The sequence below is a fragment of the Solanum tuberosum genome, unplaced genomic scaffold (genome assembly GCF_000226075.1).
Source record: "Solanum tuberosum cultivar DM 1-3 516 R44 unplaced genomic scaffold, SolTub_3.0 scf00166, whole genome shotgun sequence".
In the NCBI taxonomy this organism is placed as follows: Eukaryota; Viridiplantae; Streptophyta; class Magnoliopsida; order Solanales; family Solanaceae; genus Solanum; species Solanum tuberosum.
This window is the reverse complement of record NW_006239094.1, coordinates 785,720-812,108: the sequence shown is the minus strand read 5'-3', so window position 1 is coordinate 812,108 and position 26,389 is coordinate 785,720. Positions and strand designations below refer to the sequence as shown.

Sequence of the window (26,389 nt, the reverse complement as noted above, 5' to 3'; positions counted from 1 at the left end):
TTCTAATGCAAAAGCGTTAACTTGTGCAGATTGCAAAAGTTAAGCAAATGATGCAGCCAGAAGCAAGGGATGGCCCAGTGAGGCCTGTTATACGGACTTTTTATGATCATCAACAAGTAAGATCTTGATTGTGTGATACTTACATTTCTTGATTCAGGTGTCCCGGTATAAAACTTTTTAGGTCAGTTAATTTGAACATTGGTTCAAAAGATCTCTCATTATCCACTATATAAGTAAGACGTTTACTGGATTACTCTACCAAATTAAAGTTCACTGAACTTGTTTGTATGATTTTTTGCCTGTGGATGCTCCTCTCATAAAATGGTAAAAAAATATAAAAAGTGGAGCATATCTCTTTTATCATTTTTTCTAAAGGGAGTATATAGCTGAGTAAGTTGAACGTCATATTATCTCTGGCGATGTGATGGTGTGCTTCCCTTTAATTACTGATAGCACCACCTCTCTCTCTATTCCTATGAATCTCAGTTTCTGATGTGTGACTATGTCAGGATTTTCCCTGTTTCTTACCCAAAACTTGTACATAACTGCAGCCTATAAATGACTTGGATTTTCATCCACAAAATACAGTACTCATATCTGGATCAAAAGATCGCACCATCAAGTAGGATTTATTATTAACTGTGAAGTTGCCTAATATGTTTGTCATTGGAATATTACCTAACTACTTTTTCCTTTTGGCTTCTTTCAGGTTCTTTGATTTTTCCAAAACAGTAGCAAAGAGAGCATTTAGAGTGATTCAGGTCACTCAAATGTTATTAAATTTTGAAACCAAACATTAAGCTTGAATTTAGCTTAGAAAATATACTAACTGTTCTACTTGATTTGGATTAAATGTTTCAACAGGATACACATAATGTAAGGTCGGTGTCATTTCATCCTTCCGGGGACTATCTTCTGGCAGGCAAGTAAATTTCTTTTCAAGTTAGATACTGTACTGTGGGCTACTATTTACTAGTTAGGTGAACTTAAAACTTATTTGATGATGCTATTTCAGAGGTGAATTTAAACCTGATTTAATGATGCTATGTCGGACAACTTTTTATCCCTGAAGTTATCTATGATCTTTTTCCCAAATACTAGAGAAATAGGGAAGTCATACTTTTACAGGTTTCTACCAGAACAAAACAAGCAATCTTTGCCTATGCTATGAAGTGTAAAAATCTGTTTGTCCATCTTTTCGGTATTGGTGATCAAATCTCGTAATGCAATATATTCTTTGTGTATGTGCTAATCCATTCTGTGCAGTTACTTCTAACTAGATTTTTAGGTGTCTTTTTTGTTAAGTATTTTTTTTTTTTTTGAAACAGGTAACTTTGATTTCTTGTTAAGTAATTCTTTTTTGCATTATTCACTGCTGAACAAAGAAACGTAACTTTATATTATTCACCAAACTCAGCACTAAGGAAATGCTGTGAATAACAGAAGGAGTAAAGCCATCCCAATAACAAATCTACAGAACCTATGAAATCCAAAATATCATTTACATCATCCACAAAATGAAAATTAAACTACAGTTAACAAAGTTAAATTAGAAATGCTCTCTGGCACAGTTCTCGAGGCAGTTCTCTCTCCTCCTCCTAGGTGGGAGAGCCCTCTCTCCTCCAGCACCCTTCCGCCAGAATTCCTTCCGCACACCTATTGCCTCTGGTAATTACCTCATGTGATTATTCTTCTTTTCTTTCTACTCTCTTGCTTAGTCAGGCCATGGGGGAAAATAGGATTTATTTTAATGCTAGTTTCAAGTCTTTTGATATTACCAAATGGAATGATGAAGGCTCTGTTTGGTATGAGTGGGTGGAAAGAAGTCGAAGAATGATGTGAAGAACTACCGTGAGCAGTAAGGTGATGGAATGGATCTGTTTCCTGCTAAGAGAAGCTTCCACTGATCATAAGAAAGTCACAAGGAGATGGAGATATACTGAAAGAAAAAAGGAATACTTCTGCACTAGGAAACATAATGAATATGAGAGATATATGAGCATTGTAGCCATTAATGTGGGGGGTAGATCTGTTAACATTATTCCAGAACCAGTCTTGAATGCTGGATGGTACGATTTAGCATTTAAGATAGAAAACTTCATTAAATGCACCAAAAGGTCGATACCAACGAGTTTACCAAGACTTGTAAACTCCGGATACCCCTACTCAAAGGCTGTAAGGGACAGCAAATGGCTATAAAAAACCCACAAGGAGACAAGCTCAGCAGAAAAGCAAGAGGATGGGCTTTTGGGTAGGTGTCTTGTAGGGTATCTGGAGAAGGCCAGCAAAGAGAAACCTTCTTTGTCTGAAATCAGAATTTCCCAATAAATTCATGGCGGAACAAACTCTTCAAGGTTAGTGGAAATGGAGAAACCTAAGTTTCAACCTAGAATGGTGGAGCCCAGTTGTAGGCTGCATGCCGAACTCTGTGGAAGTTAAAAAAACTTGGAATAAAAATTATAGGGATCCCCCTACATCTGTGGTCACAACAAGTATTTGAAGAAATAGGGCAACTCTGTGGTGGTTCATGGTTGGGTGGCAATGGAAGAGGAGACAGAGTTGAAGAACCATATGAAGTGGGCAAGAATTTTGGTTGCAAACAGTGGTAGAAATATACCGAAAGAGGTTTCGATTTCGCGTGGCGGAATCAGATACCATTTTCTGGTATGGGTTGAAGGCAAAGCAAGATATGAAATCTTGCTAGAAAAAGTTTTGAATCTCGCCGGAGAAGAAGATAACAATTTGAAAGCAGGGTATGTTATGGACCAGGTGATAATAAGGAGTAACTACTACAGTACAAAAATCCCCTTTTACTAGGGATCCTAGTACAAATACCCATGTGGGGAATGGAAAGTTGACAGCTGTGGTGGTACCCACTGAGTCATATGAGAACCATGTGACCTCTTTAATGAAGGAATCTATTATGGGCCTTAGGTATAGGCCAGAACAATTAAATGAAGAGTATAATGGACCAGATCCAACAAGCCTATTTATTTTTAATAGCATATCCAGTTCCACCCAGCCCAATCCAGTAGAAGATTGGATTCTTCAAGATAAAGAAACATAGTTCTGCCCAAAGACATTGCAAGGAGCACAACAGAATACTGAGAAGGAGATAACAACAACAGATTCGAGTGGTATTTTGGGTGATGTGGCTGTGCTAAATATGGGAGAATCAGAGGCACAAGTTCCAATTGGGGAGGTGATGATTGGGAGGGAGGAAAAAGAGGTATGCAATATTGAAGACCAAAGAACTTTGACCTCTGTTGAAGAATGGGAAGTCGAAGAAGCAGAGCCACTATACACTCAATAACAACTGTTAATCACAGAAAAAGAGAGAAGTTTCTGCTTGGGTGAAACAGAATTTGATCAAACTGGGAAAATTGTTTGGGGCTGACTTCCAAGGTCATGAAGAGGAAGCTATGGAACTGTTACTACAGGTGGACAGTGCCAGACAAGCCAGACAAGAAGACAAGGTTCAAGGGCTCTAATGAATTGAAATTTTTTGTAGCTTTTGATGTGAAGTTCAAAAGTGGGGTAGAGATAAGGGGAGAAACTTCCTAACTATTTCTTGATGCAATTTAAACTTGTCTCATGGAATCTAAGGGGTTTGAACAGTAGGGACAAACGGAGAGCTGACATTATTTGTCTTCAAGAAACCAAACTAGAGGGGGATCTTACTGGGCTAGTAATGCAAATTTGGGGTGGTAGATGGATCAGAATGGCATGTTTGGAAGCTAGTGGGACAAGAGGAGGATAATGATGCTTTGGGATAGTAGAATATGGAAAGGGGAAGTTTTAGAGATCGGGACATATACCCTCATGCCATATAACAGGAGTATATGCTCCAAATTGCTATGTGGAACGAAGATCAGTATGGGAAGAAATTGGCTCTATCAGAGGTTTAATAGAAGGTCCATGGGCAGTTTGTGGTGATTTTAATGAGGCTAGATATGTCTTAGAAAAGAGGAACTGTATAAGGAGAACAATAGGGATGCGGGAGTTCTCTGATTTGATCAAGGATCTAAACCTAGTTGATCTTCAACTGGAAAATGCAAAGTTCACCTGGTTCAAAGGGGATAACCACCTGATAGCTTCAAGAATTGACAGGGTCTTGGTATCTCAAGAATGGGATGATGCTTTTAGCAACTTGAAACAGTACACTATACATCGAATAGTGTCAGACCACTCTCCAATCACACTCCAAGGTGGTTCCCGGAAGAAGAGCAAGAGCTATTTTAAGTTTGAGAACTGGTGGTTAGGGACTGAAGGTTTCATTGACAGCGTAAGGATATGGTGGAACTCTATTGATTATATTGGGAGGCCTGATTACATCCTTGCATCCAAATTAAAAGCCTTGAAACACAAATTGAAGGAGTGGAGCAGAAGTGAGCAAGGGAATCTTGTCCGACAGAGGAGAGTTTTACTTGAAAAGCTGGCTGCTATGGAAAACATTGCTACTGATAGAGGTCTAACTGAGGATGAGGCAACAAAAAAGGCAAGTTTACTTCTGAACTTGGAGGATTTGATAAAAAATGAGGAGATCTACTGGAGGCAAAGATCAAGATCAATTTGGTTAAACGAAGGGGATAAGAACACCAAGTTCTTCCATAAGATAGCTAATGCACACAAGAGGTACCATAATGTATAGCAACTTCTAGTCTAGGGGAACATTATCCAAGAACCAAAAAGAATCCAAGGGGAAATAGTGGAGTTCTATCAGAAGCTTTATACATAGGAGTTGCAGTGGAGACCTGCCAACAAATTTTTGAATTGCCCAAGGTTGACAGGGGAGGAAAAGAAGGATCTTGAAAGAAGCTTTGACCAGGAAGAAGTTCTAAGGTGTTTACAGCAGTGTGCAATTGATAAAGCACCAGGACCAGATGGCTTTACTATGGGGTTTTAAATCAAATGCTGGGAGGTGGTGAAAGGTGACGTAATGGAGAATTTTCAAATCTTCCATGAACAAGGGAGGTTTAGACCTATTAGCTTTTTTAGGTAGTATGTATAAGATCTTTTCAAAAGTGCTTACCGAAAGGCTGAAAAAAGTGATGTCCAAGCTTGTCGATTCATAACAATTAGCTTTTATTAAAGGGAGACAGATAATGGATGCAGTCCTCATAGCTAAATGAAGCTGTAGATTCCAGGTTAGTCTAAAAAAACCAGGAATTCTATGCAAATTAGACATTGAGAAGGCATATGACCATGTCAATTGGGACTTTCTTATGGGTATGCTAGAGAAGATGGGTTTTGGTCACAAATGGAGACAGTGAGTTAAATTTTGCATATCTTCAGTGAACTTCTCAGTATTGGTAAATGGCTCTCCAACATGGCTCTCCAACAGGATATTTTAGGTCACAGAGAGGTCTTAGGCAGGGTGATCCCCTATCACCCTTCCTTTTCATACTAGTCATGGAGGGACTCAACAATATGATCAAGAATGCATGCAATGAAGGGTGGCTGAGAGGTTTTGAAGTTGCTAGAGCTGGAAGGGAATGTCTAGAGATCACTCATTTACAATATGCAGATGACACCCTGATCTTTTGTGATGCCGAGGAAGACCACCTTAAATGTTTTTTTTTTTTTGAAACTGGTAATGTTGTATTCCTCAGCATTAAGGTATGCTGGAGACCTCCAAAAAGGTAGTAACAAGCTAAAAAAGAGACTAATTACAGTAATCCTAAAAGATCTACTAATTGTTCAGCATTTTCTATACAATGATATTAAGACTCATTCTAGTTATTTTTGAAGCTATGTCTGGGCTACATGTCAACCGGAGGAAAAGCTTCTTGTATCCAATAAATGAAGTACCAAGCATGGAAATTTTGAAGTCAATATTGGGAGGTGAAGTATCTGTCCTCCCAACCACATATTTGGGTATGCCTTTGGGGAAAAATCCAAGTCTATGGAGATCTGGGATGGGGTGATTAAGAAGTGTGAGAAGAGGCTAGCAAGGTGGAAGTCTCAGTACCTTTCATTATGGGGAATACTAACTTTGATTAATTCTTTGCTTGATGCACTTCCAACATATATGATGTCATTGTTTCCTGTCCCACCGGGAATCATCAATAGGTTGGATAGCATCAGGAGAAAATTTTTATGGCAAGGGAACAAGGAAAGGAGAGGGTATCACTTAGTCAAATGGAAAACTGTGATCACTGAAAAGAGAGTTGGGGGTCTGGGGATCAAGAACATGAAGAACCAGAGCAAAGCTTTGAGGATGAAGTGGCTTTGGAAGTACTCAAATGATAATCAGAATTTATAAGGCTCAGTCATAAAGGCAAAATATGAAGTGAGTGATAGTTGGATGACAAAGGAGGTTACCACCCCTTATGGTGTTAGCTTATGGAAATCCATTAGAGAACTTTGGAATGAATTCAGACCTAACACCAAGATCAAAATGGTAGATGGCATAAAAACTAGATTCTGGAAGGATGATTGACATGCAAAAGGAAATATGGAGACTCTCTTCCCTGACATCCACAATTTAGTTCTTCAGCAACAAAGTACTATAGCTGACTTATGGACTCCTCAAGAGTGGAATTTTGTATTTAGAAGACACCTCAATGACTAGGAAATTGCAAGAGTAACATAATTTTTTAGATGCATTGATCAATTTAGTGGTCTGGAAATAGGGTGGGACAGATTGCAGTGGTTGGGAAACAGTAAAGGGATTTTAAAGTAGGTGCAGCATACAAGAAGTTGAACCATCAAAATCTGCAGTTACTCAAGTGGCTCTGGAGACATATATGGAAAGCCAAGATCCCCTACAAGGTGTCTTGCTTTGTGTGGTTATTGGCTAAAGAAGCAGTATTGACACAGGAGAATTTAATGAAGAGGAGAATTACACTTTGCTCTAGATGTTTTTTTCTGTGGGAAAACTGCAGAAACAGTCCATCATTTGTTCATCCAATGTGAAGTCACTGGCCAGCTGTGGAATTTGTTCCTGAGACTTAAAAACATCTCCTGGTCCATGCCTAGGAGAATTTCAGAGGCTCTACATAGCTGGGAAGAAGCAGGGACACAAGCAAAAAACAGAAGTAACTAGAGAATTGTCCCTGCCACTATTTTTGGTGGACAATATGGAAAGAGAAGAACCTTACAGTTTTTGAGAATAGGGAGAATAGTATGCAACAAGTTAAACTGAATTGCATTTTGACTCTGTGTTTTTGGTGTAATCAAATTTACTCTAATGATACCGTCTCTATCATTGACGTCTTAGATTCATTATAGGGATAAGTCGGTATTATTAGAGTTCCTTGTGTAAATACGGGTTTCAGTACATAGGCTATAGAAATAGCAACAATTACCATTTAAAAAAAAAAATGAAAATTAAACTAAATGTTAAGGCAGTTGAGAAAAAAAAGCCTTCTATCTATGATATGATACCTGGTTGACTGAATCAACATGTGATGTTGGCTTATAAATCTTAAAAGAGAAATGAAGCTCCGGAGGGCAGCTCGTCGATGATTGATCTCAATTCCAACCAAGAGGAAATATAGATCCAAAGGTGTTGTAAGTTGTAACTACCTAATATGAAGTACAAAAACTACTACAACAACAACATACCAGTATGGTTCTACGACTGGGGTCAGGGGAGAGTAGAGTGTACGCAGACCTTATCTCTACCTGAGCTTTCGAAAGACCTTAGGCTCAGAGAAAGCATAAACACAACATTTATGAATGCATAAACAATAGCAGTATAGTAAGAAAATAGAGGCATACAAGACAAGTAGTAGAAAAATAATAACAATACAGAAAAAGTAAAATAATAAAAATATCGAAAATAATACTAATACTACTAGCCAGAAAGACCATATGCAAAACTATTTATTTTTAGTCTTCTACCCGAATCCTCGACCTCCATACCCTCCCATCAAGGGTTATGTCTTTGGTAAGCTAAAGTCTTGCCATGTCATCACTTCTCCCCCATACTTCTTCGGTTACCCTTAGTCCTTACCTTCCCTCCTGCCTTCCAGTGTCAACCTCCCACACCTCCTCACTGGGCATTTGTACATCTCCTCTTGACATGTCTGAACCTTGTCAGCCTAGCCTCCCATATCTTGTCCACCACAGAGGCAACTTCCACCCGCATATCATAACCTATACCCAATAACATCCCTAGCCTTAGAACCCACCCATCTGGTCTCCGGAGCACAAGTTATACTGATCTTCCTCTTCTTGAGAATCTTCACTAACTCTATACACTTCCCCGTCAGAGTTCCTATGTTGCAAGATACTAACACTACCACTAATCTACAAAAAGAGAAGTGTCTTAAGACAATGGAATATACGCACAACACTACACTATGCTACTGCAATATATATCTCTACAAGGGCGGAAGATAAGGGTTGAAAAGTGCAACCAGAGGTACCAACTCCTGGCGGATAGAACGTGGGTGTAGGCCGGAGATATCTACGCTCTGCTGCTGGTCTAGACTGAAATGATTTGCCGACGCTCACGCTCCGACACATACTGCTGCTGCCCCTGCAACTGGAGATTACTGTTCGCTGCTCAGTGTGCACCTGTACTACCAGACCCAAAGAAAGAAGAAAAAGAAAAAGAAAAAGAAGAGGAAAGAAGCAACTAAAAAGGAAAAGAACTAGAGGACAGAGAAGGTGGGGCGATGACTGTGGCTGATCCTAAACCCACAGCAGCGGGCTGGTGGTTTATGGTTCTCGGTGAAGAGAAAAAAGAAAAGAAGAAAAAGAGATAAACTAGAGTCTAGAGGGAAGAAGACTGTTGCAGACCCTAGATTAGCAGCTAGGGTTTCTGCAAAGGAGAGAAGAAGGGGTGGAGAGGAGAGAGAAGCGGTCTGAGAAGAAGAGAGAGAAGAGAAGATGACTTACCTGGTGCAGCCTCCTGGTGGTCACCAACCGGAGTTAGGTCCAAGGGAGGTGGGGAGGGGAAGAAGACCGTTCAATGACATTGAGCGTTAGAAGAGAGAGAGAGAGAGCATTAGGAATTATTCACATTAGTGAAATTACTTCAAGTACAAAAACTGTTAATAAAAATTCCCACCATAGTGGACGGTAAGCTTTCTTCTTAAGACTTGGAATCTAACCAGTTAAAATTGGTTAGAGAACCAATTATTCGATTATGTATCATATGATTGTCTATTGTCCTATGTTTCCATATCATTTACTGCTAACTCATTCAGATGAAGCAGCAGCAGTATTGAACACGATTTGCATTATGCCGATTGGCTAAATTGTCTCATGATAATGTTAGTTGTTACAGGAACTGATCATTCAATTCCCCACCTATATGACATTAACACTTTCAAATGCTACCTGCCACCAAATTTCCAAGATATGGGTGTCAATGGTGCTATTAATCAGGTAAATTGGGTATCTAGTATGCATTGGTCAGAGGATTCTTTACTCACCATTATATTTCCTTACAGGTTAGGTATTCATCTACCGGTGGAATGTATGTAACTGCATCCAAAGATGGTGCAATTCGGTTATGGGATGGGGTAACAGCTAGCTGTGTGCGATCTATAGATGGTGCACATGGAGCGGCAGAGGCTACAAGTGCAAATTTCACAAAGGATCAAAGGTAAGAGATCCCTAATGGATACAGCTTACAAGTTAGGACCAGGAGCTTTTTCTTCAATTAGAGAAAAGAAGACAAAGAAAGAAAAAAGAACAAGAGGTTTATTCCACTTGAACCACTGCCTAGGTATGAATAGGTTTTTTTGTTTCTTTTTACGTTGTGGAGGGTGGGGAACTTGTGAAAAGAGCTACCAATGAGAATCTTCTCGTCACACCCAAAGGTGTTGCCTAGTGGTCAATGAAGTGGATGAGAGCGATGAGGTCTCAGGTTCGAATCCCAGCCGAGACAAAAACACTAGGTGATTCTTCCCATCTGTCCTAGACTTGGTGGATAGAGTTATCTGGTACCTGACGCTGGTGGTGGGAGGTGACAGGTATCTCGAGGAATTAGTCGAGGTACGCGAAAGCTGGCCGGACACTACGGTCATCAAAACAAAAAAGAATCTTATCTTCATGTTTTATCACAAAGAAATTCCAGTAAAGTATGGCTTGCTTGACTACCAAGTTTATCTGGTATACTGCTCATGCTCTTAGACAAAAAGAATTGATATTCATCTTTTGTATCAAATTGTTATTTGCGACCCTATGTGGTCTATTTGACATCAGGTTTTATCTCTTATTTACACGTGGAACTTGCTTTACTTTTTATGTGAGATATTCTTGATATTTTTTATTTTTTTTGACAATGAGATAGTCTTGATGTTTTTTTTTTGGTAAACTGCATATTTTCATTCCTAACCAAAAGTGTGTCTTTACAAACAGAGCAGTATTGGACTACCTGCTCACTCATCTATACAAACAGATTCTACTAATCCATAGCCTTCTATACAGTACTTTCTATATAGATCAGTGATCTATTGCTATCTGTATCTAATCAGAAACTAAGGATAAACATTGAGTTGTTGAAGTGCTATCCATTTTACCCTGGTCTGACTCTTGATGTGCATATGCATCACTATTTCGGGTATTTCCTTCAACACTTCATCAGTGTTCATGCTCCCTTTCTGAAATCTGATCTTGTTCCTTTCTCTCCATATGACATACACTAGCATACCAAAAACATTGCTTACAACTTCAGCTAGTCCAGCCTTCTTCTTTGCCAGCATACATACCCATTTCACTTCTGTCTCCCAGTCCTGAATAGCTCTTGAGAAACCCAGCCATACACACAATCTATTCCACAATGCCTTTGTCTCCTGGCATTCAAAGAATAGATGGCTGAATGTTTCTAATGTCAATCCACACTAAGCACAATCAGGAGGGACTTGAATCCCAAGCTTAATCAGCCTGTCAACAGTTGCTAATCTCTTCTGAACAGCTAGCCATACAAAGAACTTGACTCTTGGATGAATTCTGGGGTATATTGCTATGGCCTTCCAGTCAACTCTAGGAAATTGAGGCATCAGTCTTGTGTACATCTTATGTATGGAGAAATTGTCACCTGATTGGGTTTCATCAAAAGCTGAACTCAAGTCTCCTTGTGTTGTTTGTCCCTGTAGTATCCATTTCCTTGCTTCCAATATCTTCCTCACAACCCAAGAAGCATTCTTAGGTATTTGGATTGTTTCAATAACTTTCCTTCTTATAAAATAGCTGTGTACCCACTGGATCCATAAGCATTCTTTATTTCTTGCTATATTCTATAATTGTTTCAATATTGCAGCTCTATTTCACTTACTAAATTGATAATGTTCAGGCCCCCAGCTGCAAAAGGTTTGCAAATATTCTCCCAAGAAACCAATGCTTTCTTTGATATGGTCACATTTCCAGTGCACAAGAAAGTTCTACAATTCTGTTCAATACTCTTCATCACCTTCTTAGGAGTCAAAAATATTTGGGACCAGTAAGCTTGCACCCCAAACAAGGCTGACTTGATCAATTGTACTCTTCCATCATAGGATAGTAGTTTAGCATACCAACAAGTGATCTTTGCAGTAATTTTCTCAATAAGTGGCAAGAAATGGTTCACACTGAGCTTTTTAGATGCTAAAGGCACTCCTTAATATCTGTATGGAAGGACACCTTCAAGATATCGTAGCTCCTCAAGAATCTCTTCTTTTGTGTGATTGGCAACCCCAACAATATATAGTGAGCTTTTATCTAATCCAGATGCCTTGGGAAACTTCGTGAATGCTTCACTTAGCAACCTAACAGAGATAATGTCAGCCCTGCAATACATCAATAGATCATCTGCAAAACAAATATGTACACTGCCCAACTTCCTGCACCTTGGGTGAAAGTTGAAGTTCCCATTCCTAGCTAATTGATTCAGCTTTCTTCCCAAGTACTCCATAGCCAAGACAAAAAGATAAGGGGACATAGGGTCCCCTTGTCTAATGCCTCCTTTGGCAATAAAAGGAGGAGTCAATCCTCCATTAAGCATCAAGGAATAGGACACTATAGACACATGTGTGATAATCCAATGTATAAATTTGGCAGGAAACCCCATGTCTATTAACAATTTCCTTATAAAGCCCCATTCCAAAGTGTCATAAGCTTTCCTTAGGTCCACCTTGAGAGCACACCTTGGAGAAATCCATTTCCTAGACTAGCACTTTAAAATCTCATGACTAAACAATATACTATCAATAATGCTTCTCCCTTCAACAAATGCAGATTGGGAGCATCCCACTAATCCGCCAATTACTTGTTTAAGTCTCCTGGTTAAAACACCTTTGAAATGATTTGTACAGGGTAGTACAGCATGCTATAGTATATAGGGCTATAATGTCTACTGAAGCTTGTTTATTCTAAATATGTCCTAGGTATATCCTCTCTTCAGCAAAAGACTCTTCGGTGAAGCTTTGGGAAGTTGGCACAGGAAGATTGGTCAAACAATATCTTGGAGCTACACATACACAGTTGCGCTGCCAGGTATGTCAGGCTCACACAGTTTGCTTTGAAGAGTTCATGTTTCATGTCACAGTTTTTACTATCTATAATTTTGATGAACATTTTTTTTTTAATTATGTATTAGCATAGCCTAATTTGGCTGCTCCCTGTAGTTAAGCCGATATAGGCTTAAACAGAAGCAATAATCTGGAGTTACATATTTATGCAAATATCGATTGCTTTTCATTATTGAATATGCAATACATGGTATCATATGACAAGGCTGCTGGCGTCAGTTTATCATTCTTGTGAAAGCTTCTACTTGGATTCGTAACAGCTTCTTAGATATTCCGTAACTATCATGATCATTATGGAATTGCATGAATAAAATAGAAGCTAATACATTTGAAGTATCATGGCAACAATAATAGCTATGCTTCAATCCCAAGCTAGTTGGGTCGTCTATATGAATCTTCCTATCCAGGTACCCCATTTAGACCCATCTCAATCCAATATTCTGTCACATGGAAAGGAAAAATAGTTTTAGCTTAAGATGTAGGAATCTGTAAACTTATGATAATTTCTTGATTGAAGTTCAGGTAATTTTGAGATGTGATAGTCAGAGAGAACACCTAATGAAAGTGTTCCACATGGATTTCCGCATCTTCATGTTCATCTTCTGTAATTAGGATGCATTTTATATATGCACCAATCAAAGTGTTTTCCTTCTGTTTTCTTGTTTTTTTTTTTACTATGAGCTTTGATATTTTTACTTGTATGCTCTCACATTCTTGTTGACAATTGACAGTTGAAAATTTCTTTCAATGCAGGCTGTTTTCAATGATACAGAAGAATTTGTATTATCAATTGATGAATCTCTAAATGAGGTAAGTTTGTCTTTCTTTAATACGTACACAGGTAACACTACGGAGATTAATTAGGATGCTGGTCACAGATTGTTGCATGGGATTCTCTGACAACAGAAATAGTGGCTAGATGGCCCTCCAACCATATTGGTGCACCCCGTTGGCTTGAGTATTCCCCAGTAGAAGCTGCATTTGTGTCTTGTGGGATTGACCGATCCATTCGGCACTGGACTTAGTGCCACTATTGAGCCAGCAGCATTAGTAAAGCCAGAGATATGCCAATGTAATTTAATAAGCTTGCTGTAACCTGTAAGAAACTCTCAGCACACTTGTTTGTTGTATACTTGAGAGAAGAGAAAGAGGCATTCGGAGGAAGGTCAACCTAGCAAAACTCTTAACCTCTTTTTGGCTGTGCAGTGGGCTAAGTAAATGGAAATGATTTATGCATCCTCTCTGCCTCGATTCTTTCCCTTGTTGGTGAACGAAGAAGAGGCAATGAGCTACAAGGCAGATTTCAAGTTGGTTCAATGGTCAGGCATGATGGTTAATCTCCTAGCTGACCTTTGCTGATCAACCAAACTGCTTTTAAGGGAAGATTGAATATTGCTCGATGGACATGTATTCAGTTGTTTTTTTATCTGTCCGGCAGGATTTCTTTCCAAGTTTTTGTAATTGATTGAAACTATTACACAATGTGGACATAAGCTTGATGATCCTTTTGAGATTCTTTGTAGCAACCTTGTACCCTCTAATAGGATATCCACATCTCTTTGCCATGGATAGCTGCACTGTACCAAAAAGAAAATTTTCTTCTCACAGTAGATATTTCTTCCATTTCGAGTTATGTTATATTTGATGCTTGTTAAAATGAGCTCCATTGAGACTGAAATTAAGTAGGAGTAGAATATAGCTTGACAATGACATTCCTGTTCCCATATTGTTCTGTATTTGTCACCTAAATAAAACAACGTGAGAAATAGCTCTGTGGAGGCTAAAGGTAGTAAGCAAGACCAACCTGATGGCCTTGATCATTGTAAATTTACATTAGTTTATAAGTTATTGCTAATCATTCTAGCGAAGTTTGGCATATTATTTTAAAGCAGCTTAGCTCCATTAAAACTAGTTATTTTGAATTTTCTGATTGACATGCACAAATACACTATAAGTTTAGTTCTTCGCTAGTCAAAGATAGTATAGTATAAAGATCGTTTCCACAGGGATTGGTATAGATAATAATTCAATCAAATCTTGCTAAATATTATTCAGATGATCAAAAGAAGAGAGTTGGTTGTGGTTATGAACCAGTATTATCGACTAAATGATAATTAAAAACAATTGGTAACTATGAAGTTTAATATCAATAATAGAAGATAAGGTACAAGACGAAACAAGTGCATAATGATAGTTGAGAATTGACCACGTTCATTTATCACATATAAGTTCTATAGATTCTCTCGAATTCGATAGTTGATTAGAGTATCTTAAGCCTCAGATTTCTCTTCCGAGCAAATCTTGAGTTAAAGTATAAGCTAATTATATGTCATGACCCAAAGTACACCCTAGACGTGACATGACATATAAGACCCCGAGAGGTCCTACACAAATCACTTGACATACATTCAAACAATATAATAGAAATAAGAGAAATCATATCAAAGTAAAACGTTTGACATATAAGTGGAATTTTAATATAGCCTTGACAAACCATCTATTACATCAAAGAAGTGGTTGGGACATAACCCGTACCCCATGTACAATGTCTGAAAACTAAAACATAATGACAATGAAGTAAAGGTAACATGGTCCCCGAAACATGAGGACTCACCAACTCTTGAACTTCAAATGCTCAAGCCAACTAGCCACTAACGGGATGAGAAAGATCGCCGGACCCTACATTAGTGAAACAATGTAGGAACAAGTATGCATTAGTACATGGAATGTACTAAGCATGAGAGATATGCACGAAACGTAAGACATGATAATAAGAAGACATAATCGAAACATGAAATACATGACCAAGCTAAGCATAGTAAAACATTTAAAGAAACATCATAAATCACGAACATGGTCAACACATTTTAAAATCATAAGGAAAGCTTCATTTAAAATCTTGATATAAAACATAAATCATTTTTTTGGGATATTAGCTTTAACCGACAATAGACCATGCGAGCTATAACATGAAATCCGATGTAACTCCCACATCGAGAAGGGAGAGTCTATTTGCCAAGGTAGTTCTCTGCATCATATCATATGCTATATGTGGATCCACTAGCTAGGTCATTTAAGGCAAGCCTACGGGGGCACATAGTTTGGAACTAGAGGTTGCTACTAGAGACTCCCCTATTTGAGCCTCCGCCTCAAAGTTCTCTAGGTGCTATGTTAAAACTCAACAGAATAGTCAATTTCATAAACATATCATCATCCACGGAAAAGTACAATTCAAATAATAGTCCAAGCTTAAAACATTATAGAGTAGCTCATTGAATCTTGAATAAAACATGTGTGAGAAAATCGTTTACAATTTCGTTGATGCTCATCTTAAAGCAACCTAAGTCATAATACATTTCTTTTTTATAAATCATGCATAGATTCATGAAAACATCAAATCATAGATTCATAGTTCCTTCGTAACTTCATGTCTTTTAGGGATCATAGTCAAAATCATGATCAATGCATGGATTCATGTGATTTCAATAGGAAAGAATATAATTGGATTAAAACAATCATAATAAGATCAAATTCAATCAATTGAATCAACATAAATAGAACTCATGAAGAATCGAATGAAAACCTCATCAACTTGATTGAAATTGAATTAGAGAATTAGAGAAAATCTTAGGGCTTAATGGGTGAATGAAACCCATTAATGAAGCCCTACATACCTTGATGTTCTAAGCCTAAAAGCAATGGAGGAAAAAAGAGACTTGAAGTTTGAACCCAAGATTTCTCCCTTGAAACTTGAGAAGATTTGGAGGGGATGAATTTGGATGGGATTTAGGGATTTGAGAGATTGAGAGAGTTGAGCCAGTTTTAGGAATTAAAAAAAAATAGTTATAGGACTTAGAAATTGGGTAAAACGACGTAGTCTAGGTATTAGATGCATAGGAAAAGACTAAATACCCTTAAAAATAACTGTCAGATGGCTCCTACGGTTATGACCTACGACTCATAAGAGTTTCTAAGCCTAACCTGGTCAATAATGGAACCAACTTCAGAAACCCAAAAATTCAATCATTTCCCACGAAGCCTTTCTACGGTCCGTTAAATTTTCTACAGTTCATAGATCCCATCCGTTGAACCCAAGTTTAAGTCCAAAATTTCACTAAGTCTGGAACCTTCCTACGGAACCCATCTAAACTCGTCATTTTTCTATAGTTCATCATGTTCACTCGTATGTCACACTTCAGAAACTTAATTTTCCACAACTCCATTCTAGCTCCTGTGATTCCATTCCTACGGCTCGTTGGAATTCCTACAGGTTGTAGGTTTCTCTCACAGACCAATGCTTCAGAGAATTTCTGCACTTTTTCTTTCCTTTCTCATATTTCCAACTTTCGAGGTGTTACAATATCTCCCTCATGGGAACATTCATCCTCGAATGGGACGCAAGCTAGCATGAATAAAGTAGGAGAGAAACTAACAACCCATCATGGATGCAAATTTCATCAAATGCACATAAACATGGAGAATCACTCAAAGCTAGCTCGTAACATAAAAAATTGAGTCTTCATGAACATACAAGCATATGGAAACATGAGAATGACTAAAACACATGGATCTAAAAGAATGAACCGTGAGGAACTAATATCTCAAGCTAGAACAGAAGCGGAGGGAAAGAGATGAGGATACCGAGACATCATATCGGCTTCATCCTCCTAAATAGCACCCTCAACTAATTGGTACCTTCAAAGAACTTTCACAGAAGCAACTTCTTTGTTTATGAACTTCTGGACTTGCTGGTCTAAAATCTCAACCGGAACCTTTTCATAAGAAAGATTTCCTTTAACTTCCCCCTCCAAAGGAACAATAGATTTTAGATCTCCAACACACTTCTTCAACAAAGAAACATGAAATATTGGATGTACCGATGCTAAATCATTAGGCAACTCAAGTTCATAAGCAACTTTGTCAATACACCTTAAAATCTTATATTGACCCACATAATGGGGACTAAGCTTCCCTTTCTTTTCAAACCTCATCACACCTTTCATGGATGAAATTTTCAAGTAGACCCAATCATTAACTTCAAACTCAATCTCTCTTCTTCTAACATCGGCATAAGACTTTTGTCGACTTTGAGCCATTTTCAACCTTTCACGAATAAGTCAGAGCTTTTCCATAGCCTTGTACACTAACTCGGGCCATACCAAAGCAACCTCACCAACGTCAAACCAACCAATAACATACCTACACCTCGTACCGTAGAGATCCTCAAACGGTGCCATCCCAATGCTAGAATGATAGTTATTATTATAAACAACTCAATCAAAGGCAAATGATCATCCCAACTTTCCTTGAAATCGATCACACAAGCTCTTAGCATATCTTCCAAAGTCTGAATAGTACACTCGGCTTGTCCATCGGTCTAAGGATGAAAAGTCGTGCTAATTTTCACTTGAGTACCAAGACCTTTCTGAAATGACTTTCAAAACTAAGATGTAAGTTGAGTACCACGATCGGAGATAATTGATAAAGACACTCCATGTAACCTTACCATTTCCCGAATATAAAGCTTGGCGTAATCTTCTAATGAGAATGAAGTTTAAATAGGAAGAAAGTGAGCCAATTTCTTCATTCGATCCATAATGACCCAAATCGAATCAAACTATCGACGAGTGTGAGGTAAGCCTGTAATGAAGTCCATGTTTAAATCTTCCCAATTCCATGTAGGGATACTGATTTTTTGAGACAAACCACCCATTTTTTTATGCTTAACTTTCACTTGTTGACAATTCAGACATTTAGCCACGAATCCCGCAATATCCTTCTTCATCACATTCCACCAATAGACATCCCACAAATTACGGTACATATTGGTGGATCCTAGGTGAATAGAATACCGAGAATTGTGAGTCTCTGTCAAAATTTGATTCCTCAACTCATCAACACTCGAAACACATAACCGACCTTGATATCGAAAGACACCATCTCCTCCTTGGAAGAAAGCCTGAATGGATTTTTCGAAAACTGACTTATTTAAGTCAACCAATACCAGATCAAGATCTTGCTTAGCCTTCATATTCAATATAAAAGAGGATTCATAACCATTATGAACAACTACACCACCTTCATTGAAATCAACCAAGTGAACACCCTATCGGGCCAATCTATGAACATCACAAACTAACTCTTTCTTATCATCCTCTACATGAGCAACACTTTCCATTGATAGTCGACTAAGAGCATCGGCCACCATATTCACTTTTTCGGGATGATAGAGGACACTCATGTCGTAATCCTTCAATAACTCAAATCACTTCCTTTGACAAAGATTCAAATCCTTTTGAGTGAAAACATATTTCAAACTCTTGTGGTCGGTAAACATATCTACATGAACACCTTACAAGTAATGTATCCAAATCTCTAGGGAAAACACTACCGTTGCTAACTTCAAATCATGAGTCGGGTAATTCTTCTCATGCATTGTTAATTGTCTTGAAGCATAAGCAATGACTTTCCCATGTTGCATCAAAACACAACCAAGAACAATTTGTGAAGCTTCATAATAAACCTCAAAATCATTCGATCCTTCCGGCACTGACAATATAGGGTTGACGTGAGTATATCTTTCAATTCTTGAAAACTCTTCTCACAAGCTTCTGACTATAGGAATTTCACCTTCTTTTGAATCAAGGTTGTCAAAGACGAAGCAATTTAGGAAAATCCTTCCATGAATCCTCCTATAATAACCGTCCAAGCCCAAGAAACTTCGTATATCCAAAGCGGACAAATGTCTAGTCCAATTCTTAACTGCCTTGGTTTTCTTAGGATCGACTTAAATACCTTTACCGGAGACAATACAAGGAAAGCAACGGACCTCAACCAAAACTCACACTTGCTAAATTTAGCATACAACTAACGATCCTTGAGAATTTGCAACACAATCCTCAAATGCTCAACATGTTCATCCTCACTTCATGAGTATCTCAAAATATCAATAATAAACATATCAAAAAATTTCTTAAAAACACTATTCATCAAATCCATAAACACTATCAGGGCATTAGTAAAACCAAAAGACATCACCAAAAACTCATAATGACCATACCGAGTTTGAAAAACCATCTACGTAATGTCACTTTCCTTCATCCTTAATTGGTGATAACCTGACCGGAGGTCAATATTAGAGAAGTAACTCGCTCCTTGGAGTTGATCAAACAAATCATCTATCTTTGGGATAGGATACATATTCTTAATGGTAACCTTATTCAATTGTCGATAGTCAATGCACATTTGGAGTGAACCATCCTTTTTTTGAACAAACAACACCGGAGCACCCCATGGTGAGATACTCAGTCTAATAAAACCCTTTTCCAACAAATACCTCAATTGATCCTTTAGCTCCTTAAGTTCTATCGGGGCCATATGACAAAGAGGAATAAAGATAGGCTGCGTATCTGGAAGGCGGTCAATATCGAAGTCTTTTTCCCTTTCGGGAGAAATACCAGGAAGATCATCGGGAAACACTTTCGGAAACTCACTTACAATTGGAACTGACTCAAGAGTAGTGGTTTTGGAATCAGTATCCCCAACCCAAAAGTAGATGATAGATGTAACCCTTAGAAATCATTTTCCTAGCCTTTAGACAAGAAACAGACTGACCCTTAGGCATAGAATTTCCCCATTCCCATAACATGATAGGTTTGTTGGAACCTTGAATGTGACCAATCGTGTCCTACGGTCTATGGAAACATAACATGCATAAAGCCAATCCATCCTAAGAATAACATCAAAATCTAATATATCAAGCTCTACAAAATCAACATGAGTTATTCTATGAGAAATGGAAATAAAAGGAGTTTCTATAAGCTCTCTTAGCTACTATAGAATCATTGTCACGGCCCAAAATATACCCTAGATGTAACATGGAGTATAGGACCCCGAGAGGCCCTACACAAGCCACTTAGCATGCATAAACAAGAAAATAGAAAATAAAAGATTTTAAAAAATAATTCATATCATAAAGAGTTTTGTCAAAACAAAGCGGAAGTTTACATAGTCTCAAAAGCCATCTATAACATCAAGAGTGATCAGGACATAACCCGTACATCACAAACAATACTGAAAAGTAAAGACAATAAGAAATAAATGATCGGTCCTCGGAACATGAGGAATCACCAATCTTCAATATTTACTATGTGATCCTTAGCAACAGAGATGGGAAACTGGAATGTCGGACCTTACATTTGGGAAACAATGTAGGCAAGAGTATGCGTTAGTACAAAAATGTACCAAGTATGATAGCAATGCATAGAGTTATAAAATCATGCTAAAAGGACCTTTCATGTGATGAAAAGACCAACTAAAATCATAAAATAAGAGGTTAGAAAACATAATCGTAATCATGGTCAATGCAAGTAAAACTCATCTTTGAACACTGGTGAGATACTTCTTGAAGTAACCTTAGTTCATCATTATTGTGGAAAGTAGACTCAACCGACATAGAGACCATGTGAGCTATAACATGGAATCTGGTGTACTCATCTCACACTGAAAGGAGAATGTCCTACTTGCCAAGGTAGAATCATGAACTTATAGATTACATGGATCTACTAGCTAATGTCTATCTGAGACAATCATCGTCTATCTTAAGACAACATTCTATGGGGGAACATCGGTATAGGATAAGGAGATTGCTGTTAGAAACCCGACCTCTAGCTATGGGAAAGCTTCTATCTCAATATCCTCTCGGTGCTAATCATAAATCCCACGGAATAGTTATTAATCTTAACTTGTCTTATCATTAAGAGACATGGGTATTCACCACTTGTCTTATCATAGGATATCTCCCTAGACCATGCGTGAGAAAACCTTTCACCATCCATGATCTTTTTGGTCATAATAGCTTTAAGGCCCATACTCATTCACTTCATGCTATAAATGCCCTACTACTAATGGAAATAGTTTTGAATGCGTGATATATAATCATTAATGGCATGTCCAGATACCATATTGATCAAGACCTAATTTATAAAAATATCTCGAAAAGCATTGAGGGAAAATATAGATGTTATTTATGTCATGTGGCCAAGCTTCATTAAACATATATATACCTTCATCTATAAGCTTTCTTGAGTCATAAGCATTACTTTCATAAAACATGCATATCTTCATAAATTCATCTTTCATAGTTCAAAACCCACATTATATCATCATAGCTTAGAAAACATGAGTTATGCATGAGGTCATGGGGATTCATCTTAAAAACATGGAATTATCACAATTCATGCATAATAGTTCATAAAACAATCAATTGATCAACATTGAAAGGAACCCATGATATAGAAGAAAACCATAACTTCAATTGGAGATTTCTAACTTGTAATTGGAGAATTTAGGAACCCTATGGAGGAAAGAGCTCCATAGGTGAACACTATCATACCTTGGAGTTCAAAGCCCTTAAGCAATTGGTGAATTTGGAGACTTGATCTTGAAACCCTAACTTGACTTTTTCTTCTTCCTTAGAGAGAGAATTATTTGAGAGGACTTGATCTTCTTTTGGGAATTTGAGAGGATGAATTGAATTGGGTGATTTTGGGGGTAAAAATCATTTTATAGGGCTTTGGGTAGAAGGTAAAACAACATAGTATTGAGTTAAAACAATTGGGAAAAGACCCTGACTTAAAAGCTGACAAAGTGACTTCAAGGAAGCCTTCACGGGTCGTCTTAGACCACCACGACCCGTCTAGCAGGTCGTTAAGAAACTTTGCCCGACAGAGCTTCACTATTTTGGGCATAACTTTTTACTTCAAGCTTGGAATTTGGCAATCTCGGTGGCGTTGGAAAGAGGACTCAAAGATCTTTAATTTGAAAGGTCATGGGTCATAGAATTCATTTTGTGCTAAAATATATGATCATTTGAAGTTGACCATAAACTCTAAGTCTGATAAACAACCTTCACGGATGACTTCATGTTCTGTGTAGGGCTTGAAGGTCCATTTAGGCGTTCGTGGTCCTTGACCAGTGACTATGGGAGAAACCCATTTTGAGTAGGTCACTTGACGAACCCTTGGAAGGTCCGTCAACCTCACCACGAGTCGTCTAGGCGTCCGTGGAAGGGACACTTGCCTAGGGAAGGTTCTGGAACATACCACGAGCGCCAATGGAATGTGGTCCCCTACACGGCCCATCTAAGGCTCCATGGAGGGTTCCATGGTCCACTTTTGGGTTTTCGACATGCCCGTTTGACCCCTTTTCTAGCCTTTCTCTAATTTGAGGTGGTACAAAAGCTCCCCCGGGAACATTCATCCTCGAATGAGATTCAAAACATCATAAGAAGGGTAGGAACTAGACCTAGCAGCTCAACATGAATGCAATTATATAAATGCACATATCCGATGAGGAAACTTCAACTCCAAGCTAAAGCATGTTTAAAACATCGTTTCATAAGGTCTATATGTAACTCATACTCAAATGCACATAAGCATGAAGAAATCAATCAAACTAACTCATTTTTCTCAAAAATCAAGTTTTTCATGAACATGCATAAATGAGGAATCATGGGAATATCTAAGACATATGACACCAAAAGAGTGAACCATAAGAAACTAAATACCTCAAGCTAGAGTAGGGATAGAGGGAAAGAGATGATGATAACGAAATATCATATCGGCCTCAGCCTCCCAAGTAGCACCCTCAACTAACTGATTCATCCAAAGAACCTTCACCGAAGAAATTTCTTTATTTTTCAACTTTCGAACTTACCGGTCCAAGATCTCAACCGTAACTTCTTCATAAGAAAGGCTATCCTTTATGCCAAGACTCTCTAATGGAACTATAGATGTCAGATCACCAACACATTTCTTCAACAAAGAGACATGGAAAACCGGATGCATCGATGCCAAGTCATCATGCAATTCAAGTTCATAATAAACCTTACCAACACGCCTCAAAATCCGATACGGGCCCACATAACGGGGACTAAGCTTCCCTTTCTTTCCAAATCTCATTACATCCTTCATGGGTGAAATTTTCAAGTAGCCCAATCATTCACATTGAGCTGAAGATCTCTTTTTCTAACATCAGCATAAGACTTTTGTCGACTTTGAGTCGTTTTAAACCTTTCTCTAATAAGCCAAACTTTCTCCATAGCCTTATGTACCAACTCGAGACTTATCAACGCAACTTCACCCACTTCAGACCAACCTATATAGGATGTACATCTCTTACCGTAGAGCGCCTCAAATGGAGCCATACCAATACTTGAGTGATAGCTATTATTATACGCAAATTCAATCAAAGGCGAGTGATCATCCCAATTACCCTTGAAGTCAATTGCACACGCTCTCATCATATATTCCAAAGTTTGGATAGTACACTCCGCTTTCCCATCGATTTGTGTATGAAAGGCCGTACTAAGCTTAACACGAGTACCCTTTTGGAAGGATTTCCAAAATTGAGAAGTAAATTGGATACCACGATCGGAGATAATAGACAAGGGTACTTCATCCAACCTAGCCATTTCCCTAGAGTACAACTTAACATAGTCCTCCGCCGAATATGAAACTTTGGCTGGAATAAAATGAGCCAATTTTGTCATACGATCTACTATAACCCATATCAAGTCATGTTGTTGCGGGGTGCGAGGTGAACAAACAACGAAGTCCATATTCACGTCTTTCCACTTCCATGTAGGAATGCTGATATCTTGAGACAAACCTCCCAACTTCTGATGCTCAACTTTCACTTGTTGACAATTAGGACACTTAGCCACACATTCTGTAATATGCTTTTTCATCCCCTTCCACCAATAGACCTCCCGCAAGCCACGGTACATCTTGGTAACTCCCGGGTGAATGGAATATCGAGAACTATGGGTTTCTGATAAGATATATTATCTCAAATCATTTACATTGGGAACACACAAACGACCTTGATAACGAAGCACACCATCTCCCTTTTGGGAGAAATCCTCTACAAACTTTTAAGAAATAACGCATCAAAGAAAAACACTCCTACTTAAGGCAAAATAGTGAAGAGGACTCCATATAAGGAAAGGAAAAAAAAATTCAGGAAAAGAATTACGTTCCGTGTAGGATTCAGTTAGGGTTTAATCCACCCTTTTATACGGATCGTTGACAAAAATAAAAATAGCTTTTCCAATTCATAAATCGAGAGAATTTTGTAGGGAGAGCAGTGTGGTGCTAAAGAACATACATTAGAAGAAAGAAGAACTAGAGTTAGGTTTTTATTTTTGAAGGCTTAGTTTTGATTGGTTCATCTTAGAATTATTGTTTAGAAATAATTGTACAATTATAGTGAAAGAGAGTGAAAGAGAGTATGTGAGGTTTTGTAAGAAGAAATGAGTTTTGCTTCTTAGAGAGCATAGTATAAAATTATAGTTTGAACAGTTAGAGTGAGCTATTGAGGTGATGTACTAGAGTTACTCCCTTTGATTAAAGAGTTGTAATCTAAAGTTACTCTTTGAAGTTAGGAAAGTTTGGTGAGAAATCGCTATATTATTGTATTGCATTTTTTTGTCTCTAAAGATTCAACAAGCACCTAGTTCCTTTTTAGTTGGTTAAAGTTTCTTTAATTTGTCAAAGAACCACCGGATTTGAAAGTTCTGACCATCCTGACTACCTGTACAAATAGGACAAGCCTTGTATCAATTAAAACAATCCCAAAAGCATGGTACGATCACCTATAAAGCTTATTGCTCGAACACGGCTATTCAAGAGACAAGATTGACAATACATTGTTTCTTCGAAATCAGGGCTCCAATATGCTTATAGTTCAGTTATATGTAGATGACATTATCTTTGGAGGAACATATGCAAAACTTGGGACTGACTTTGCACAACTGAGAAGCAACGAATTTTAAATAAGCATGATGGGAGAGCACAACTTCTTCTTGGGGCTTCAAATCAAACAATCATCATCTGACACTTCAATTCATGAGTAGAACTACATTAAGAAGTTACTGAAGAAGTTCCACACGAATGAAGAAAAGAGGAATGACACTTCGATTGCAACAACAATGAAGCTTTATAAAAATGAACTTGGCTCCCCGGTACATGACACAAAGTGTAGAGGAATGATCGGATCTCCATTGTACCCAATGGCTAGCAAACCTAACATTGTATTTAGTGTTGGACTATGTGCATGCTTCCAATAATGTCCAAAGAAATCTCATTTGAAATATCTAAAAAAGATTTTGCAATATCTCCAAGGAACACTGAACATGGTTCTCTAGTATCCTACAAATGATTCATTTGATCTGGTTGGATTTGCAGATGCAGACTACATAGTCTACTTGGTAGATAGAAAAAACACTTCTAAAATGGCTAGCTTCTTACGACAATACTTAGTATCATGAGCAACTAGGAAACATATCTCAATCACCTTGCCTACGGTTGAAGAAGAATACATTGTTCTTGCCTCGTGTTATACTTAACTTCGCTGAATGAAGTAACAACTTCAAGATTTGGGCATAATTGTAGGTTGCATACTTATCCATGTGATAACATCAACTCAATTAACATGGACAAGAATCCAGTTGTGCTTAAAATAATAAAGCACATCGATGTCCATCATAACTTTCTTAGGGACAATGTAGAGATTGGTCTCATCATCATGACCTTCTACAAAGCCTTAGCTTCACCTTAGGATCATGGGTTTGGTCTTGGGTTATTGGGTTTGATATAATCCGGATAATTAGACCTTAATTTATTGATTCTTGCGCTATATTAATTGTTTGTAGAATCCGTAAGGGGAAGGATCATTTGTTTTAAGAGGATTCAAGCTTGATTTTGAGGTAGGTCATGGTTTGATTTCATGTTTGTGCAATATATGTTGGTAATTTCTTCACTGTAATGTATGCATGTATGTGAATGTGTAATGACTTGAACCATCATTATTTAGGAAAAGCACAAATTTGGGAAATTTTTGGGCCACTATCCCGTCAGGGT

The 26,389-nt window shown here is 38.0% G+C and overlaps 1 protein-coding gene and 1 long non-coding RNA gene across 5 annotated transcripts in view; one reads left to right on the top strand and one right to left on the bottom strand.

Annotated features, from left to right (window-relative positions):
• Positions 1–14,105, top strand: part of LOC102583224 (cleavage stimulation factor subunit 50) — a 30,719-nt gene extending 16,614 nt beyond the window's left edge. For 3 of the 4 annotated variants that reach the window (XM_015311631.1, XM_015311632.1, XM_015311633.1), the window contains 9 exons: positions 30–116; positions 552–622; positions 710–761; positions 865–922; positions 9,242–9,342; positions 9,408–9,562; positions 12,324–12,432; positions 13,221–13,277; positions 13,346–14,105. In XM_015311631.1, coding sequence (XP_015167117.1) covers positions 30–116; positions 552–622; positions 710–761; positions 865–922; positions 9,242–9,342; positions 9,408–9,562; positions 12,324–12,432; positions 13,221–13,277; positions 13,346–13,492 — 837 coding nt within the window. In that variant the 3' untranslated portion in view covers positions 13,493–14,105. The remainder of the gene's footprint in view (positions 1–29; positions 117–551; positions 623–709; positions 762–864; positions 923–9,241; positions 9,343–9,407; positions 9,563–12,323; positions 12,433–13,220; positions 13,278–13,345) is intronic. The other variant, XR_367777.2, reaches the window with a different exon arrangement.
• Positions 1,301–9,247, bottom strand: LOC107061798 (uncharacterized). Its single transcript, XR_001474242.1, has 2 exons — positions 6,151–9,247; positions 1,301–4,475 (listed from the first exon to the last, which is right to left on the bottom strand). It is a non-coding gene; the product is annotated as an uncharacterized lncRNA (long non-coding RNA).
• Positions 14,106–26,389: the final 12,284 nt, after the last annotated feature.